This window comes from Garra rufa, chromosome 8 (assembly GCF_049309525.1).
Source record: "Garra rufa chromosome 8, GarRuf1.0, whole genome shotgun sequence".
NCBI classification, from domain to species: Eukaryota; Metazoa; Chordata; class Actinopteri; order Cypriniformes; family Cyprinidae; genus Garra; species Garra rufa.
In genome coordinates, this window is record NC_133368.1 from 1,797,256 (window position 1) to 1,818,016 (window position 20,761).

General features: G+C 44.1%; 1 protein-coding gene across 1 annotated transcript in view; it reads left to right on the forward strand.

Annotated features, from left to right (window-relative positions):
- The window catches only part of LOC141340820 (E3 SUMO-protein ligase RanBP2-like), a 54,439-nt gene that overhangs the window by 18,237 nt on the left and 15,441 nt on the right, over window positions 1-20,761 (forward strand). The window contains exons 10-19 of the mRNA XM_073845908.1: window positions 740-921; window positions 1,069-1,192; window positions 1,824-1,985; window positions 2,088-2,225; window positions 2,360-2,491; window positions 6,723-6,917; window positions 6,997-7,080; window positions 9,094-9,232; window positions 9,443-9,525; window positions 9,623-17,159. Coding sequence (XP_073702009.1) covers window positions 740-921; window positions 1,069-1,192; window positions 1,824-1,985; window positions 2,088-2,225; window positions 2,360-2,491; window positions 6,723-6,917; window positions 6,997-7,080; window positions 9,094-9,232; window positions 9,443-9,525; window positions 9,623-17,159 — 8,776 coding nt within the window. The remainder of the gene's footprint in view (window positions 1-739; window positions 922-1,068; window positions 1,193-1,823; window positions 1,986-2,087; window positions 2,226-2,359; window positions 2,492-6,722; window positions 6,918-6,996; window positions 7,081-9,093; window positions 9,233-9,442; window positions 9,526-9,622; window positions 17,160-20,761) is intronic.

Sequence of the window (20,761 nt, forward strand, 5' to 3'; positions counted from 1 at the left end):
TGATTCAATGAACTGGTTCAAACAACCGTAGACACTCAGTGACTTCACATGTATGTTATTAAAGTGTTAAAAATACTTCTATAGCATAGCAAGTGAATAAACTAATCTTAATCAACTCACCTTTTTACATAAACCATTAGAAACTATAACATTAGTGTTTCATAGGATTTCAATATATCGTGAAGAGTCACAACAAGTATTAATTTTGTGTTGCCTGAAAATACGTGTTTTGACTCTCAACGTGCCAGTAGCCATTGACTTACATTTTATGAATCACCAAGGAGCATTTTTCCAGATGAAAATCTTCTTTACCGTTCTGCTGAAGTATAAATATTGGGGGGCAAATTATACAATACAGATTTTTTCAGAGCAGCATCACAGAGAACCAGGAAAATAATCAATGATGCAAGTGTAATCAAATAGGAAACATTTAAATTGTAGAAGACAATAGTGTCATTATTCAGCTAAATTTAGTTCATTTTCTTCCCCTATGAGAGTTTCAGTGCAGTTATATTGATAATATTACTGATATTAAGTGTCTTTTAAAGCCCAGCTGAGCAGGTCAAAGCACACTATAGCCTGTGTGTCCCATCTAACTGCATGAAGAGACAAACAGACACATTGGTTTCCTGTAAAGTTCTTTAAAGTCTAGGCTGTGATGTGCATCATTCTGTCATGAAGGGCTGTAGTGTAGATCTGTCAGCCTGATGAGCATCATTGCTGTTGTGTGTTGTTACAGGTGTTCGTGTGTGGCGTGGTGTTCTGCAGTCAGGCGCAGCTGGAGGAGAAGGCAAAGATGTCGTCCTGCTCTAAGCCACATGAGCCGCGCTGTCTGCCGCTGCACATCATGAAGCAACTGTTGTCTGACAGGCAGAGAGAGTGGTGGAATGCCGTCTACAGCCTGGTTCACAAGAGAGCACCGTGAGTGACTGCTTTCAAGCTGTGTGTGTGTGTGTGCGTGTGTGTGTGTGTGTGTGTGTGTGTGTGTGTGTGTGTGTGTGTGTGTGTGTGTGTGTGTGTGTATGTGTGAGACATCATGTGGTCTTGACTGCATTGTGTGTCTGACAGGCCAGAGGCGACCGCTAAACTGCGTCTGGTCATTCGGCTCGGTCTCAGCACGCTGCGCGCCGGAGAGGATCACGGCCTTCAGCCAGCGCTGCTCATACACTGGGCTAAACATCTCACTGACGCGGTACGACCTGATACACACCTGTCCTGATGAGCACCACCCTCATCACCTGGTGTCATACACTTCATTTCTTATATAATATGGATGTAAAAATCCATCGCAGGCAGCAGCTCATGCAGTCTGTTGAGCAAATGAGCTGGACAAATAAAAGTGTTTTCATTGTTTTTTTTCTCACAAAATGATTTATAGTTCTTGACTTCATTAGTTCTTAGAGTTATAGTAACAGTTTCTGCAACAGTTTCTCTTTCTTCAACCTCTTAACTGTCATCCCCATTTTTGAAAATTCATGAGAAAGTGCACTACCCAAACTTAAATTATTATAATTCATGAACACTTTTTGAACACAGACCTAAGGTTGGTCTCTTTTTAAAGAAGACAGTTAGCATATTTTTACAGAAGTAAAATCATTTAATAAAATGAAAGTATTAAAAAGTTATAGAAGTTTAAATTTACTGTAAAGAAAAAGTATTGTACTATTTTTCTTTTATTTTATATAAAATAAATAGTAAAAAAAAAAATAGTTAAAAGTACAAAATATTTTTTTGTCTTGCTTAAACATACTTTATTTAAACATACTTAAATCAAGATTTATTTAATGGAGATGTAAATAAAGTCTTTTGTGGGTGTTTATCAGGTTGAGCGGGTGAACTCCTACAATGAACAAAAGGATTATGCTGGCCGCAGTGTGCACTACTGGAAGGTTGTGCTCCCGCTGCTGGAGAAGGTCAGACACAAACATGGCATCCCTGAACCTGTTCAGCCCATGTTCATGCACTTTCGGAGCAAAGACATACAGGTATCTTGCATAGTTCAGTTCTCCCCTCGCTGTCTTTGGCTGATCCTGCTGCTGTCTTTGTTTCTGTTATCGTGTCATCACTAATGGTCTTTTGGATGTTAGCCTTCTCAGGTGCGAGTATATGAGGAAGATGCAGTCATAAGCTTCGCCATACTCCTTGACATCGAGGGCAACACAGAGGAGGCCATCGCAAAGCTGGAGAAGCTCAACAGCATCTCGTCTAACTGGCATCTGGCGAAGGTAACCGCGCAGTCACACTAACTCAGCTTCAGTTTAGCTGCAGCTCTGTCTGAAAGAGCTAGCACTGCATGCTGCATGTGTGACAGCGATGAATGCTGACTAGGTTTTGATGAGTCTCATTTGTTGATTTCCAGATCTATCAGAGGCTGTCAGAGGAGGAAGAAAACAGGCTTGAGGAAACTCAGGGCAGGTGCACCAACTACCTCCAGATGTTCAGGAAATACTTGACCACGATTTATCAGGCCAATGCAGAGGATATAGAGAAGGTATGTAAAACTCACCACTGACTTGCTCTTATGTCTGTGCTGCTCACTTTATTTACACGTGGCCATCGCAGGAAAGGGTGCATATTTTAGTGGTTTGTATTAAACCTTTCTGTGGGGTTTGAAAGATACTTTCAGAAGCACTGTATTCCTCCTGTTCACTCATTCAACAACTATGCAGCATGCAGCCCAGGAGTGCGTTTTCCAAAAGCATTGTTAGCTAACTATGGTTATTAGTTAAATATGGCTATTTCCTCTTCCCATTCCTTCTTGTCTTTTGTCACCTATCACCTTTGATTTTGTCTCTGGGATTCCTCTCTCGAGGGGAAGCACTGTGGTTCTCACAGTGGTTGATCACTTCTCCAAAGCGGTTAATTTCATTCCCTTGCCCAAATTGCCCTCAGCCCGTCAGAGTGCCCAGCTGATGGTGGATCAGTTTGCCTCCCGGTTTTGGAAAGAATTTTGTAGACAGATCGGGGCCTCTGCAAGTCTGTCTTCAGGTTTCCACCCTCAGATCAATGGGCAGTGTGAGCAGGCCAACCAGGATCTTGAAGGAATGCTCCGCTGTCTGATATCAGATAACCTGAATTCCTGGTGCCAACAGCTCTCTTAGATCGAGTACGCATATAACTCCCTCCCGGTGGCGGCTTCAGGTATGTCCCCTTTTGAATACTCTGTGGATTATAAACCGCCTCTGTTTCCATCACAGGAGCCCGATGCTGCGGTTTTGTCTGCCCTGGCTTGCAATCAGTGTTGCCTTCACACCTGGGAGAGTCAGGTTGGTTCTGGTCCGAACCTCATGGCGATCCAAAACAGCAGCCGATCGCCACCAGTCTCCTCCTCTGACCTATATGTGTGGTCAAAGGGCATGGCTAGAGGTCGACCGATGTATTGGTTTTGCCGATTAATCGGCACCGATATTTGTTTGGCGGAACTATCGGTTATCTGCAAAAATCTTTGGAGTTTTTCCGGGTTGAGTTCTTTGCTAAAGCGCTCACGCTCCGCTCCGCTGTCATAGAGTATGAGAGGTTAAGTCCGAAACCAATGTTTAATGTCAGGATTGTTACCATTTATTTGCATTGGTTTATATCAAGCTGGTCATATTCTTAACCAGCAAAGTTGCAGATTTAAAGACTTGATGTGAGAAAGCAAACCGTGTTCATTCAGCCTACAGAAATCCTGCTGCGCCACAGCGCGCCATTCATAGTTTTACATTACATCATATTTGTCCCAAATCTTTGTTAATGTTTATAAAGACTTGACCCTGGACTGGAAGATTGAGTATTGTGCATTTAAGCAAAACGTTTTTATTTCTGTAGCTCTAATAAAGTCTGTATGATTCATATAGAGCTATAATTTATGTTTTAGCCTTTTCTTCAGGCTGCGTAAGCATTGTGGTCATGCACTTTATTTCACAATGCCAGTTTTCCTTGTTCTTATTTGATTTTAATAACTTATCAACTAAAATATTAATTAAAAATTAAGATAAAAATGATACAAAACCAAATTCGTTTAAGAAGGGATTTTCCACAAATAAAAACGTACAAAGTGGTCAAAAGTTGTGTCTGACCTTCTCCAATTCTCCTGGCGTATTGCCGTCCAATTCATACCATGTCCTTTATTACATTAACAAATTACACAAACTTCTTTCGTAATAAACAGATTAAACTGAAACAAAACACGAACAAATAATATTTTAACAATGTAAAACAGATTTAAAAAAATCTTAAATGGCTACAACAATATAGATCGCACTTTCTCTTCCGTTTAATCTGTTCTTCAAAATAATATTTGCTGCTTTTTTGATCATTCTTGAAGTGAACATTTGCCCATTTGGTGATTAAAACTGTTTTAGATTTCCGTTTGAACTATACGAGATGCGTCCTGTGTGTGTGTTCGTAATACCTGCAAGTTTTCCGTGAAACGCAGCGCTGCACTTTTGGCCGCATTCATTAAGGGTGTGTAAAAAATGGATTCTCCTACGCATCGCAATCCTCTCTTCAATGAGCTTGTGTTTTTCCCCACTTATGGCACGTGTGCGCGCTAGAGACGCGGCGGGCTTCACCGCACAGAATTTGCACTGTGAGACAAGTGCGCATTGCTTGACAGTGTGTTTTTCCACCTGCAGCGTTTTACTTTAGATATGCCTTCATTTCCACCGTTTGTAATGCAGTACTATTAGATGCACTAAACTCGCGCACTGACAGACTTTCACTTGCTCTTTGTGTTTGTTTGTCCTAAAAAGCTTGATTGAGGAGTCAGTTATGTTTTCAGAGCAGGACAAAACATCTGATACATTGAAATAGATCTGTGCATTCATCGAAGCCTGTTAAAGCAGCCAGTGTCTATGATCTCATCAATAATAATCAAACAAAAAAGAAAAAAAACAATAACTATTGTCTGTAAACTTTCGAGAACTTAAATTTCAGATAATTATTTTTAATAAGTAATTGTTTTAAAAAAGTACCCTGCTTATATAATAAAAAAGTAAATTTTGCACAAAATAAATTTGATATAAAATGTTAATTGAATCTTAATTTTAAGATGGCAGTACTGACATACAGATATTCCAAATATAAACAAAAAGCATAGAAACTGCTATTTTACATATTGTTAAAATGTAAAGATTCCCACCCCTACTGTTAACACAAAATACCACTTTACAATGAGACCATTTGTAACATCAACTAAGATTGATGAAAGCTGTAGAATAGAAATGTTGTTCCTTGTTGGAGTGTGTTCATTTCAACATTTACTGAAGTTTATTTTGTTAACATTAATGAACTATGAAATAACTTTAATGATCAATATATAATTAATTTTAATATTTGTATTAATTTACAAAGTATAGTTTAGTACTTTTTTTAAATAGTAGAGCAATATTTTAGTTGCCATTCAGAATCCATTTTCAAAAACTATCGGTTAATTAATCAGTATCGGCCAGTGTGGTCCAACTTAGCTATCGGTAAAAACCAATATCGGTCAACCTCTAGGCATGGCTTTCTACCAAGGATCTGCCTCTCAAGAGTGCCTTTTCATAAACTAGCACCTGAATCACCAAGGTGGTTAATCCGGTGGCTGTCAGGCTCAAGCTCCCTCCCACTCTTGGCCCGCATTGTGAACGCATATCTATGGTCCAGCTTCCGCTGAGGCGGTGTGGCGGTTGCACATGTGGGGATTGCAAATAGATCTGGTAGAGGGAATGGAGACGGGCGAGTCCCTATCTTCTTCCTTATCTGCCAGATCTACCGTCCTCTCTCTGGGATCGGAAGCCCGCTCTGCTGTTTCTTCCCCCCGAGGAGAGGTGCTCTGCGCTCCGCTTATCTTCCTCCGAGAAGGTTGATGTGGAGGTCCCCCCAGTTTGAGAAGCTTGTGGGGGTGGTTTCTTGTGCCGTAGCCGCATTAAAGCTGAACTTTTCTCCTGGCGATCATGTCCCTCAAGAGAGTCGGGGACTTACAGGCCCTCTCAGTGACCCCTTCTTTTCTTGACTTTGCGTCTGGTATGGCCAAAGCCTTCTTATATCCCTGTGCGGGATACCTCCCTTAAGTTCTCAAGTCTTCAAGATATTTGTAACGCTGCAGGCTTGTCCACGCCCCTGACCTTTGCTAGGTTGTATGGCCTAGATCTTTGATCTAGCCCTTCATTTTTTTCACCCTGATTTCGGACAGGGATATCTTCAGAATGGCTGCATGGGCATTCTTGTTCCCCTAGCGTTTCGACGCAGCTCAAAGTTCCTGGAAGGGAACGTCTCAGGTTACAAATGTAACCCTTGTTCCCTGAAGAGAACGAGATGCTGCGTCTCAAAGACATACTTCCAGCATCCCTGCAGCGCTTGCCTCATTCCTAAGCTGATGCTGTTAGTTTTTCCCTGCACGTTTTTACTGCACTTGAACACATTTTGCACATTACACATTGACACCCAAGTTTTCATGTTAAGTATTCACAGTCATCTAAAAGAATCTGGTATGCCATGCTGGACTGTCTAAACATGAAACCACAAACCTTATAAGAAGGATTGAGAACCGGAGAAACTACTCATCAAGCTCAAATACAAAGAGTAATCCTTGCTGTGTGCATTGAGAAGTCCTTTAAAATGTATCTACTACTTAGGAAGTTTTTTTCTTGTGTTTGCAATCACATTTCCAAAATGTATATATGGTGAATTTAATTGTAATCAGCCACAATGTTTGCTTATGGTGCACCGCTGGCATGTCTGTATGTGTTTTTGTGAAGTTACCTGTATCTATGGAGGAGGTGATGGATTCTTTGAATGAGGTTAACCAGCAGCTTGAAGATACTGGTGAGGTAGATGAAGCTCAGGTGGACTATCCTCTGACATCCAGCCCCTGTCATCCCGCTGAAGGCCATGTTAAATTCTCTACTCCTTCCTTATCCAAGAGTGTCAGGTCACCATATAAAAGATCTGTGGTATGTCATGGTTCTGCTGTTTCTGCTCAAAAATGTGTACTGTTTACCATTGCTAATTTTCTCTGACTCCCTCCTGCAGTTCTCCCCCATAAAGCCTCCTCACTGGGTGACGGGCCAGAAGTCACTGCTGCAGATGTTATGCCAGCAGGTCAAGGCCTTGCAGGTCAGTCCAACATAAACAGCTTGCAGAAGAATAATTTCTGAGCATTGTTTTGATTTGTTTTATTCATTTTTTTTTTATTAAAGCCTATTTTGGATGTAAATGATGAATGTAAGTGACGAGCACAGAGAGATTGGTGAACAGTCTGGGAAAGTGGAGAGAATTAAGAGTCCACACTCCCAGCTCAGAGCCAGACTCAAGGATGTTTGCATGCAGCTGGAGATATTTGCCTCGTAATTTACATTTACAAGCTTCAGCTGAGAATGAATCAGCAGAGATATCAGTTTTACTGATCCATCAACACAAAGCTGCTTTCTAAGTCTGAGAGTTTGAAAGTTAGACTCTGTTACTGTTCATAGGACAGATTATACTAAAAACACTTTCTTCATAATCACTGAAGCCATCACTCAAAATGTAAAATTTTATGTTTATCTGCTTACCCCCAGGGCATCCAAGCTGTAGGTGACTTTGTTACAGTCTGTCATATAATGGCAATCAATGGGATCCACAGCTTTAATCATCTTTTTCAAAAGCACATACCCTGACAAAACCAAATTAAAACCAGGGGCCCGTGACGATACATTGAGGTGTTAAGACACAAAACGATCGGTCTGTGCAGGAAACTGAACAGTATTTAAATCATTTTTTATTTAATGCACCACAATGTTTAACTGTCCTGAATGTGTTCACAACAATCGGCACGTGACGCATCAACGTGATCTGGCATAGTAGTTAGTGAAAAGTCAACATTCCCGGATGAGTTTGCGCAAGCAAACGTGATCTTTTAGTTTTTAATCAGTTGCAAGAATCAGGATAAGCACAAGTAATTACCATTTTGAGTAGCCGCTATGCACTGTGTAAACGAGTGACATATACGCGCGACAGATCGTTCCACGCATGCATCAACTAAGCAAGAGCACGTTGATGTGTCACATGCTGGCTGTTGGAAAAGCGCTCCAGACAGTTGGACATAGCGGTGGATCAAATAAAAAAAATATATAAATTCTTTTTTATAGTACTGTTTATTGGTATACAGATCATCATTTTGTGTCTTTACACCCTAATGTATCGTCACAAGCCGCAGGGTTTAGTTTGGTCTGTGTATGGTTTTTTGACTCTCAAAGCTGTGGATCCTATTGGCTGCTATTATATGACTGACAGACTGCAACAGTTTGAGTTAAAAATCTTTGTGTTCTACTGAAGGAACAAAGTCACCTACATCTTGAATGCCCTGGGGGTAAGCAGATAAACATCAAATTTTCATGTTTTAGCCTCTTGTTCACCTCATGTCTTTGTTCAGAAGCACACTGAATGCTGCTTTTAATTGTTGATGAACTTAAATGCCTCTGACTGGCTATTGTGTTCTTGTGCTCAAGAGACATATCATTGGCTACAGTCCGCATTGCTGCAAAAACACATTGTAAATAGAAAACTTTGCACTTATAAATACACGCAGAAAGTGTTTGAAAGCAGCCAGCTGTCTCGGGAGCCAGACAGAGTCTGTATTGTCATTTTACTCTTCAAAATTGAGTCCAAACCCTGAAACCTGCATATTTCTAGTAGTAGTGTGTTGCAGTTCTTGACAAAGAGTGTTCACAACTTAATGTAGTGGGATTAACCAGCTATTTGTTGATATTGAGAATTGGACCTTAAAATAAGGTATGATCGTGAATGTTCATACAGTAAAGCTGTATTAACCCAGTACATTATTGAATATTGAGTTAAATGGTCTTGTCTGCAGTTCTTTGGTGTATATCACAGCTTCTACTCCCAGCTCAAGCTTCTCTATCTGTCCTGTTCCCTGCTCTTTCACTCTACTCTCCTAATAAGCTATAATAAAAGCCCCGTAGTACCCACTGAAAACAAGTGTTTTAGAAATAAATTTTTGCTGTGTATTTTTTTCAGTTGTTTTATGTAGGTATAGGTAAAATTTATTCAGCTCTTTGTGATACTGGATCAGACGAGATTCAAATTTTAGTGTTCATAATTTCCTGTTTTATTTTTCATCTCACACAGAATGAGGTTTATGACCTGCGCCATAATTCTTCAGATGCCACAACATCCTCATTTAGGATGTATCGAGACAACTATGCTGCAGAAGGACTTCAGGAAACATTTCCTGCAGCACAGAGATCCCATGGTTCTCCTTTCACTGGTCAGTTCTTCTTTTTAAGCAGTCTTTGTTTCAAGTTTTTAAGTGTAAGAGAGTTTTGTCAATCTATTTTGTCACAAAGCAACCAAACCATAGCAAACCAAGCAAACCATATTTCTGGGGCATCACCAAAAAACAGAGAACCACTTGTGTATGCAATAGTTGAGACATGCTTAAAACCATTCCTTTTATTTGTCTCTGTTGCTACTACAGGTCCCTCTGTGTACAACAACCAGTCTCCAGCAAATAATTCACAGAATTTCCTGCGCACCACTGCAGATGTCACACCAACAAAGGTACTAGGGGGATTTTCATGTAAAAGCAATATCTACCTTCCAGTAAAAGGGAAGAGAATCTATATCACAGTATTGTTTTTTTTTTTTACCTCTGCAGGGCCCAGTATATGGGATGAATCATTTTCCTCCACAGCAGCATATGTATGCCCACCAACAATCAACACACACCCCACCTCTCCAGTCAGCACCCACATACATACGTCCTCAAGAGCAGGTCTTTGGTCCTCCCATCCGCTTTGAGTCTCCAGCTACATCCTTTCTCTCCCCATACAGTGAGGAGTATTACGGTCACAATGTTCCTCAGCCTACGGTCAATCCAACATTGCCAGAGCCTGGATATTTCACTAAGCAGTGTGCTGTTACATCTACACAGCCACCTAGAAGAACTGTAAGCAAGGCTGTCGACCTCAAGATGAGTTTTGGGTCACAGTTTACAAGTGAACCTGCTAAGGTTCCCAACTCTGGAGAAGTAGCTGCTGCCCAAACAACATCAGCAACAACTGGGTTCAAGTTCAACTCGAAGTTCAAGTCCAATGATGGTGATTTCACTTTCTCCTCTGCTCAGGTAAACAATAGTGAATGCCTCTTGGAACTTCTGACGTCAGATATTCCTTCCAAAGTGAAGGAACCGAAACTCCAGACTCAAGACCAGCCACCTAGCCAGAGTGGATTCGTTATATTTGGGAGTGAAAAAGCCACAGGATTTTCAATCACTGATGGTGCTCAGAATAAAATTAATATTTTTGACAACACTGACCAAAGATTTAGCTTTTCAAGTCGAACCAAGCCAATATTAGGGAATTCAGAGGCTCGGGAAGAGAAGGAGGGGGAAAGTGACGATAGCACCCATGTGGAAGATGACGAGGATGGGCCTCATTTTGAACCCATTGTGCCTCTTCCTGATAAGGTTAAAGTGAAAACAGGTGAGGAGGAGGAAGAGGAGATGTTCTGCGAGAGAGCAAAACTCTTCCGATTTGACTCAGAGACTAAAGAATGGAAAGAGAGGGGCATTGGCAGCATCAAAATCCTGAAACACAAAACCTCCAGGAAAGTTCGTCTGTTGATGAGGAGGGAGCAGGTTCTGAAAATCTGTGCTAATCACTATATCACTGCCGACATGGCCCTCAAACCAAATGCTGGATCTGACAAATCCTGGGTGTGGTACGCTATGGACTATGCAGATGAAATGCCGAAGACTGAGCAGTTGGCCATTCGCTTTAAAACGGCAGGTGAGGCAGCACTGTTTAAAGTCAAATTTGAGGAGGCTCAAAAGTTCATCTCAGAATCTCCACAAGGCCAAAAGACTGAAAATAAATGCGAAACTCCACAGCCTCAGATTTCATCCAAAAAAGCAGATCTCAAAACCCTGTTTTCCAAGAAGGAGGGTGAATGGGACTGTGACGTGTGCTGTGTAAGAAACGTTTCCACGTCTGCGGTATGCGTGGCCTGCGGCGGTGCGGCTCCTTCTACAGCACAGGTGAAACCTTTAGAGGAACTCAAAGGCTCTGGCCCCGTGGCTCCTCCTGACAAATTGTTTTCTTTTGGACTTTCTGGAGATTCTGCTAAGAGCACAGCCAGCACTGATGTCAGCTCGAAGGGCTTCACATTTGGATCTCAAACACTTACTTTTAAGTTTGGATCAAACGATGCTGCGGAGATATCTGCTGGCTTTGGAGCTCAGGCTGAAAAGAAAACAATTCAAGCTAATGCACCACAACATGAGAAAATGTCAACAGCTCCAGCAATCCCATTTGGCACTGGATTTGGTGCTCAGTTTGCCAAGAAAGAGGGTCAATGGGACTGTGACACCTGCCTAGTGAGGAACGATGCCTCAGCAACTGAATGTGTTTCTTGCAAAACCCCCTGCAGCATTGAAAAAAGTAAAGCAAGTGGATTAGCTGCCATGTTTGCTAAAAAAGTTGGACAGTGGGATTGTGACACCTGCCTGGTAAGAAACGAAGGTTCATCTAGCCATTGTGTTTCATGTCAGACAGCAAACCCAAATATTAAAAACAAGGCCTCTGCTGCACCATCAAGTTCCTCTTTTCCCTCCAGTTTTGGTAGTTCTAGCAGCCAACCTGCTGCGACAGGATTTAAAGCCAATTTTAATCCAGGCTCTGCTCAGTTTGGTACAAGTAAGGAAAAAGTATCCCCTGAAGGCTTCAAGTTTGAGTCCTCCTCAGCTGAGGCTGAGAAGTCATCAAGCAGTTCATCAAGTTTTTCGCTTTCCATGCCTGTTGGTGGATTTAAGTTTGGCATTGCAGAATCTGAGGCAAAACCATCAGACAGAAAGTCACAAAGTGGATCTGCATCTGAACTCAAAAATATTGCTGAACATCACAAAGAGGAAGAAAAAGAGGCAGCCCCAAGTTCCTCCGATCAGTCTATAGATGCTGATAGTCACGACAATAACCCCCTCTTTACTGGTAAGCCTAACACCTTTAGTTTCGCTGACTTGGCACAGTCACAAGATTTTCAGTTTGGCCAGAAGGATCCTACTTTCAAAGGCTTTGCAGAGGCTGGCAAGCAGCGGTTCACAGGGCTTCATTCCAACCCCAAGGCCGACATCACTGTTGATCAAGATGACGAAATGTACAAAACCAAGGAGAATGACAATATTCAGTTTGAGCCTGTTGTGCCACTGCCTGATTCTGTTGAAGTCTCAACTGAGGCTGAAAAGTCATCAAGCAGTTCAATCTTTTCGCTTTCCATGCCTGTTGGTGGATTTAAGTTTGGCATTGCAGAATCTGAGGCAAAACCATCAGACAGAAAGTCACAAAGTGGTTCTGCATCTGACCTCCTCAAAAATATTGCTGAGCTTCACAAAGAGAAGGAAAAAGAGGCAGCCCCAAGTTCCTCGGATCAGTCTGTAGATCCTGATAGTCACGACAATAACCCCCTCTATACTGGTAAGCCTAACACCTTTAGTTTCGCTGACTTGGCACAGTCACAAGATTTTCAATTTGGCCAGAAGGATCCTACTTTCAAAGGCTTTGCAGAGGCTGGCAAGCAGCGGTTCACAGGGCTTCATTCCAACCCCAAGGCCGACATCACTGTTGATCAAGATGACGAAATGTACAAAACCAAGGAGAATGACAATATTCAGTTTGAGCCTGTTGTGCCACTGCCTGATTCTGTTGAAGTCTCAACTGAGGCTGAAAAGTCATCAAGCAGTTCAATCTTTTCGCTTTCCATGCCTGCTGAAGGATTTAAGTTTGGCATTGCAGAATTTGAGGCAAAACCATCAGACAGAAAGTCACAAAGTGGATCTGCATCTGAACTCAAAAATATTGCTGAACATCAGAAAGAGGAAGAAAAAGAGGCAGCCCCAAGTTCCTCCGATCAGTCTATAGATGCTGATAGTCACGACAATAACCCCCTCTTTACTGGTAAGCCTAACACCTTTAGTTTCGCTGACTTGGCACAGTCACAAGATTTTCAGTTTGGCCAGAAGGATCCTACTTTCAAAGGCTTTGCAGAGGCTGGCAAGCAGCGGTTCACAGGGCTTCATTCCAACCCCAAGGCCGACATCACTGTTGATCAAGATGACGAAATGTACAAAACCAAGGAGAATGACAATATTCAGTTTGAGCCTGTTGTGCCACTGCCTGATTCTGTTGAAGTCTCAACTGAGGCTGAAAAGTCATCAAGCAGTTCAATCTTTTCGCTTTCCATGCCTGTTGGTGGATTTAAGTTTGGCATTGCAGAATCTGAGGCAAAACCATCAGACAGAAAGTCACAAAGTGGTTCTGCATCTGACCTCCTCAAAAATATTGCTGAGCTTCACAAAGAGAAGGAAAAAGAGGCAGCCCCAAGTTCCTCGGATCAGTCTGTAGATCCTGATAGTCACGACAATAACCCCCTCTTTACTGGTAAGCCTAACACCTTTAGTTTCGCTGACTTGGCACAGTCACAAGATTTTCAGTTTGGCCAGAAGGATCCTACTTTCAAAGGCTTTGCAGAGGCTGGCAAGCAGCGGTTCACAGGGCTTCATTCCAACCCCAAGGCCGACATCACTGTTGATCAAGATGACGAAATGTACAAAACCAAGGAGAATGACAATATTCAGTTTGAGCCTGTTGTGCCACTGCCTGATTCTGTTGAAGTCTCAACTGAGGCTGAAAAGTCATCAAGCAGTTCAATCTTTTCGCTTTCCATGCCTGCTGAAGGATTTAAGTTTGGCATTGCAGAATCTGAGGCAAAATCATCAGACAGAAAGTCACAAAGTGGATCTGCATCTGAACTCAAAAATATTGCTGAACATCACAAAGAGGAAGAAAAAGAGGCAGCCCCAAGTTCCTCCGATCAGTCTATAGATGCTGATAGTCACTACAATAAACCCCTCTTTACTGGTAAGCCTAACACCTTTAGTTTCGCTGACTTGGCACAGTCACAAGATTTTCAGTTTGGCCAGAAGGATCCTACTTTCAAAGGCTTTGCAGAGGCTGGCAAGCAGCGGTTCACAGGGCTTCATTCCAACCCCAAGGCCGACATCACTGTTGATCAAGATGACGAAATGTACAAAACCAAGGAGAATGACAATATTCAGTTTGAGCCTGTTGTGCCACTGCCTGATTCTGTTGAAGTCTCAACTGAGGCTGAAAAGTCATCAAGCAGTTCAATCTTTTCGCTTTCCATGCCTGTTGGTGGATTTAAGTTTGGCATTGCAGAATCTGAGGCAAAACCATCAGACAGAAAGTCACAAAGTGGTTCTGCATCTGACCTCCTCAAAAATATTGCTGAGCTTCACAAAGAGAAGGAAAAAGAGGCAGCCCCAAGTTCCTCGGATCAGTCTGTAGATCCTGATAGTCACGACAATAACCCCCTCTATACTGGTAAGCCTAACACCTTTAGTTTCGCTGACTTGGCACAGTCACAAGATTTTCAGTTTGGCCAGAAGGATCCTACTTTCAAAGGCTTTGCAGAGGCTGGCAAGCAGCGGTTCACAGGGCTTCATTCCAACCCCAAGGCCGACATCACTGTTGATCAGGATGACGAAATGTACAAAACCAAGGAGAATGACAATATTCAGTTTGAGCCTGTTGTGCCACTGCCTGATTCTGTTGAAGTCTCAACTGAGGCTGAAAAGTCATCAAGCAGTTCAATCTTTTCGCTTTCCATGCCTGCTGAAGGATTTAAGTTTGGCATTGCAGAATTTGAGGCAAAACCATCAGACAGAAAGTCACAAAGTGGTTCTGCATCTGACCTCCTCAAAAATATTGCTGAGCTTCACAAAGAGAAGGAAAAAGAGGCAGCCCCAAGTTCCTCGGATCAGTCTGTAGATCCTGATAGTCACGACAATAACCCCCTCTTTACTGGTAAGCCTAACACCTTTAGTTTCGCTGACTTGGCACAGTCACAAGATTTTCAGTTTGGCCAGAAGGATCCTACTTTCAAAGGCTTTGCAGAGGCTGGCAAGCAGCGGTTCACAGGGCTTCATTCCAACCCCAAGGCCGACATCACTGTTGATCAAGATGACGAAATGTACAAAACCAAGGAGAATGACAATATTCAGTTTGAGCCTGTTGTGCCACTGCCTGATTCTGTTGAAGTCTCAACTGAGGCTGAAAAGTCATCAAGCAGTTCAATCTTTTCGCTTTCCATGCCTGCTGAAGGATTTAAGTTTGGCATTGCAGAATCTGAGGCAAAATCATCAGACAGAAAGTCACAAAGTGGATCTGCATCTGAACTCAAAAATATTGCTGAACATCACAAAGAGGAAGAAAAAGAGGCAGCCCCAAGTTCCTCCGATCAGTCTATAGATGCTGATAGTCACTACAATAAACCCCTCTTTACTGGTAAGCCTAACACCTTTAGTTTCGCTGACTTGGCACAGTCACAAGATTTTCAGTTTGGCCAGAAGGATCCTACTTTCAAAGGCTTTGCAGAGGCTGGCAAGCAGCGGTTCACAGGGCTTCATTCCAACCCCAAGGCCGACATCACTGTTGATCAAGATGACGAAATGTACAAAACCAAGGAGAATGACAATATTCAGTTTGAGCCTGTTGTGCCACTGCCTGATTCTGTTGAAGTCTCAACTGAGGCTGAAAAGTCATCAAGCAGTTCATTCTTTTCGCTTTCCATGCCTGTTGGTGGATTTAAGTTTGGCATTGCAGAATCTGAGGCAAAACCATCAGACAGAAAGTCACAAAGTGGTTCTGCATCTGACCTCCTCAAAAATATTGCTGAACATCACAAAGAGGAAGAAAAAGAGGCAGCCCCAAGTTCCTCGGATCAGTCTGTAGATCCTGATAGTCACTACAATAAACCCCTCTTTACTGGTAAGCCTAACACCTTTAGTTTCGCTGACTTGGCACAGTCACAAGATTTTCAGTTTGGCCAGAAGGATCCTACTTTCAAAGGCTTTGCAGAGGCTGGCAAGCAGCGGTTCACAGGGCTTCATTCCAACCCCAAGGCCGACATCACTGTTGATCAAGATGACGAAATGTACAAAACCAAGGAGAATGACAATATTCAGTTTGAGCCTGTTGTGCCACTGCCTGATTCTGTTGAAGTCTCAACTGAGGCTGAAAAGTCATCAAGCAGTTCAATCTTTTCGCTTTCCATGCCTGCTGAAGGATTTAAGTTTGGCATTGCAGAATCTGAGGCAAAATCATCAGACAGAAAGTCACAAAGTGGATCTGCATCTGAACTCAAAAATATTGCTGAACATCACAAAGAGGAAGAAAAAGAGGCAGCCCCAAATTCCTCCGATCAGTCTATAGATGCTGATAGTCACTACAATAAACCCCTCTTTACTGGTAAGCCTAACACCTTTAGTTTCGCTGACTTGGCACAGTCACAAGATTTTCAGTTTGGCCAGAAGGATCCTACTTTCAAAGGCTTTGCAGAGGCTGGCAAGCAGCGGTTCACAGGGCTTCATTCCAACCCCAAGGCCGACATCACTGTTGATCAAGATGACGAAATGTACAAAACCAAGGAGAATGACAATATTCAGTTTGAGCCTGTTGTGCCACTGCCTGATTCTGTTGAAGTCTCAACTGAGGCTGAAAAGTCATCAAGCAGTTCAATCTTTTCGCTTTCCATGCCTGTTGGTGGATTTAAGTTTGGCATTGCAGAATCTGAGGCAAAACCATCAGACAGAAAGTCACAAAGTGGTTCTGCATCTGACCTCCTCAAAAATATTGCTGAGCTTCACAAAGAGAAGGAAAAAGAGGCAGCCCCAAGTTCCTCCGATCAGTCTGTAGATGCTGATAGTCACGACAATAACCCTCTCTTTACTGGTAAGCCTAACACCTTTAGTTTCGCTGACTTGGCACAGTCACAAGATTTTCAGTTTGGCCAGAAGGATCCCAATTTCAAAGGCTTTGCAGAGGCTGGCAAGCAGCTGTTCACAGGGCTTCATTCCAACCCCAAGGCCGACCAATTTCAGACACCTGGGGCAAAGCTTGGCACTCAAAGCACCAAGACTGTGACCTCTCCTCCTAAGTTTGTCTTTGGGTCAGACTCTTTGCAGAAGATCTCTGGAAGCCTTTCACCATTAAAAGAAAAATCTCCTGTTACAATTTTTAGCTCAAAAGATGGGGTAACGGCTGTCTCAAGACTGAAAACCTCTGGACCAGCAGTGACCTGCCAGTCATCAGTTGTGACTCCTTTCAGCATATCAACAGAATGTAAGCTATGCTCTGTGACCCATAGTTGATGAACAAAAATGTACCTTCAAATCACCCTGCTTCAAACACACATGCCTGCTGTTTAAGTAGTCCTAAACTTTATAATTAGCTGCTTCCGATGTGTTTAACCAAGCTAAGCATATCTCCAGATTAGGTTGTAGATAGTTTATTTAACATTCTACACATTTTTATTGTGCAGGTTATTGGTGTATGTTTTTTCCAAAGATGTATTTCTATAATATATAGAATAATTTTCATTCACTCAATTTCTGATTCCTTTAACAAAATGGCAAAAGCTTTGACACACAACATTATTATTATTATTTTAGGTTTGGATTTTAGGCTTTTCGAAAGTAATTATATGGCCTTTTGCACATCAGCAACCCAGTTTGAAGTCAGACAAATTTCAGGTCACCATTTACTATGGCACATAGAGCTCTCATTGACTGTTATGTGTATGCCATGTTAAAGAGATGGCTGAGTTGTGGACTCGTGTCGCATGACTTGACTTGGACATTTATATGACATAATCAAAGAAGACTTATGACTCAACCCTGTGATTCGGCAAGTCTTTATTGCCTACCTTCCAAAAGTTCTGATCGAAATAGTCTCGTTATTGAAGCGTATGATTACACTAGTATGATTAGCACAGCTTTTGGCACTGAGCCAGAGATGTATTGTATTGTTTTTATTCACATAATGTTTAGAATATTTAATGTTTTAAACTTTTAAATTACACATAATCATCACATGTTTAAAACACAATATACATTTACTTGCATGCCGTGGCCTAATGGTTAAAGAGTCAGACTTGTAACCCAAAGGTTGCAGGTTCGAGTCTCAGGTCCGGCAGGGATTGTAGGTGGGGGGAGTAAATGTACAGTACTCTCCACCCTCAATACCATGACTGTTATGAAGCAGATGGGACAACAAGGTAAGTATAATACAAGTGATGTTTATTTTGTAAAGAGCAGCAGTGCCGGAGGTGAATGGAGTTCTCGTGATGGTGAGTATGACTTGTACTGAAGAATTCGGAGCCGGGTGAAGACGTGGAGTGAATAACAGGTCCTTTCTTTTGCAGGTGGCGAGACTGGAGGATTCCAAGAACGATAGCCGGAGGGATACTGAGAGTTCGTGAATCCGCCACCCTCCGCTGACGCGGAAGTCAGCTTACGGCCACACACCACTGACGACTGGAGACTGAGAAGACACAGAAGACTGGAACTGGGAGGACTGGAACGAGACAGAGATCAGGTAAGTACAATAAGGCAAGTATTTCAGATAGTGAGACTCGTAGAGAGACACTAGCAGTCCGCTTTCGCTAGAACGAGCCCGGACCATGAGTGGTGTGTAGAGTGAGTTCTTATAGTGAGGAGGATGATTGAGGACAGGTGCGGGTGATAGGATCCAGGTGACGGTGATCTGTGATGATGATGATTGAGTGAGGACTGACTGATGTGTGACATATGGCCCCCCTCCCGGAACGGCGCGTCCTCGCGCCGAAACGGATACACCAGTGGAGGGAGGGTGGGGGTTCAGGTGGCGGGTGTGGAGCAGGTGACGAACTGAAGATGGACATATGCTCTAGAACGTGAGGCCAGGGTGGAGTGGAAGGAGGAAGGAGCCAGAATGCAGTCAGGAGTAGGAGGAGCCGGATGGTGGTCCAGAGCCCAGCCAGGATGACGCCCCAGGGCGGAGTCGAGGGAAGGAGGAGCCATGGTGGAGAACTGGCCCACGACACCCTGGGGACGAGCGACAGAGACGAAGCCTCTGGAGAAGGTGAGCCAGGAGCAGCCGAGCAGACGGAGAGCCAGGGTGACACCGCAGGTCTGGAGGGCCAAGGTGACGCAGAAGGCTCAGGGGACCGAGGCAGAGCTGGGGCTCCGGAAGACCACTGTGACACCGGAGCGACAGAGGACATAGGCGGAGCTGGAGGGAAGGAGGAGCCTGACGGAGCCGGAGGGACAGAATGACGAGGTGAAGCCGGAGGAGTGGAGTCCTGAGGCGACGGATGGTCAACGACTGACCAAGGCGGAGCCGGAGAGACGAGGGAGCCCGGTGGAGCTGGTGGGATGACGGGCCACGGTGGAGATGAGGGAGCCAGGAGCCAAGGCGGAGCCGAAGGGTCGGAGGACCGAGGTGGAGTCCAGGACTCGGAGGATGTAGGCAGGGACTGGGGAACGACCCGCCTTGGCGCAGCTGGAGCCTGGATGTCCCACGATGGAACCACACTCCTAGGTGGCGCTGCCTGAGGGTGAGCTGTGGGACAGACGGGCGGCAGCGGAGACAGGGCTGGAGGACTGGCTGGCTTGCGTGGAGGCGGGAGAGGGAGGCTGGGTGGGAACTTCGGAGACCTTGGAGCATTTGACGGAACCAGCGGAGATTCTGGAGAACTGGACGAGACCGGAGAAGACTCTGGATGACTGGGCGGAACCATCGGAGACTCTGGAAGACTGGATGAGACTGGCGGAGATTCTGGACGGCTGGGCGGAACCAGCGGGGACTCAGGACGGCTGGGCGGAACCAGCGGGGACTCAGGACGACTGGGCGGAACCAGCTGGGACTCAGGACGGCTGGGCGGAACCAGCGGGGACTCAGGACGGCTGGGTGGAACCAGCGGGGACTCAGGAGGGTAGGAAATTATTTCTCCAAACCAGTCTATTAAATCTGCTTCAAATATCTCCAGTAATTCCTCATAATATCCTCCACAGCGCAGTTTCAGCTCACCCTCAGGGTTAGGAGTGTGGGCAGGGCTTCCCTCTAAGCCCTCGTTCTCCCCGAGTACTCCCACGGTGACGCTAGCCGGCTCACACACCTGGTCAGTCGCGACGTCCTCTGTCGCTTTAAATGCGGCAGATTTTGGCGTTGCGGCTGCGGCGGGCTCTGGCTGGTGCTCCGTGCTGTAGGGTGATGGCTGCTGGCTGGGCTCTGGATCGGGGTTGCACATGCTGCTTACTGTTATCGGTCCGGGCTTCCTGTTATGAAGCAGACGGGACAACAAGGTAAGTATAATACAAGTGATGTTTATTTTGTAAAGAGCAGCAGTGCCGGAGGTGAATGGAGTTCTCGTGATGGTGAGTATGACTTGTACTGAAGAATTCGGAGCCGGGTGAAGACGTGGAGTGAATAACAGGTCCTTTATTTTGCAGGTGGCGAGACTGGAGGATTCCAAGAACGATAGCCGGAGGGATACTGAGAGTTCGTGAATCCGCCACCCTCCGCTGACGCGGAAGTCAGCTTACGGCCACACACCACTGACGACTGGAGACTGAGAAGACACAGAAGACTGGAACTGGGAGGACTGGAACGAGACAGAGATCAGGTAAGTACAATAAGGTAAGTATTTCAGATAGTGAGACTCGTAGAGAGACACTAGCAGTCCGCTTTCGCTAGAACGAGCCCGGACCATGAGTTCTTATAGTGAGGAGGATGATTGAGGACAGGTGCGGGTGATAGGATCCAGGTGACGGTGATCTGTGATGATGATGATTGAGTGAGGACTGACTGATGTGTGACAATGACTGAGGTGAGACCCTTGAGCAAGGCACCGAACCCCCAACTGCTCCCCAGTCGCTGCAGCAATAGCAATGTGGCTGCCAACT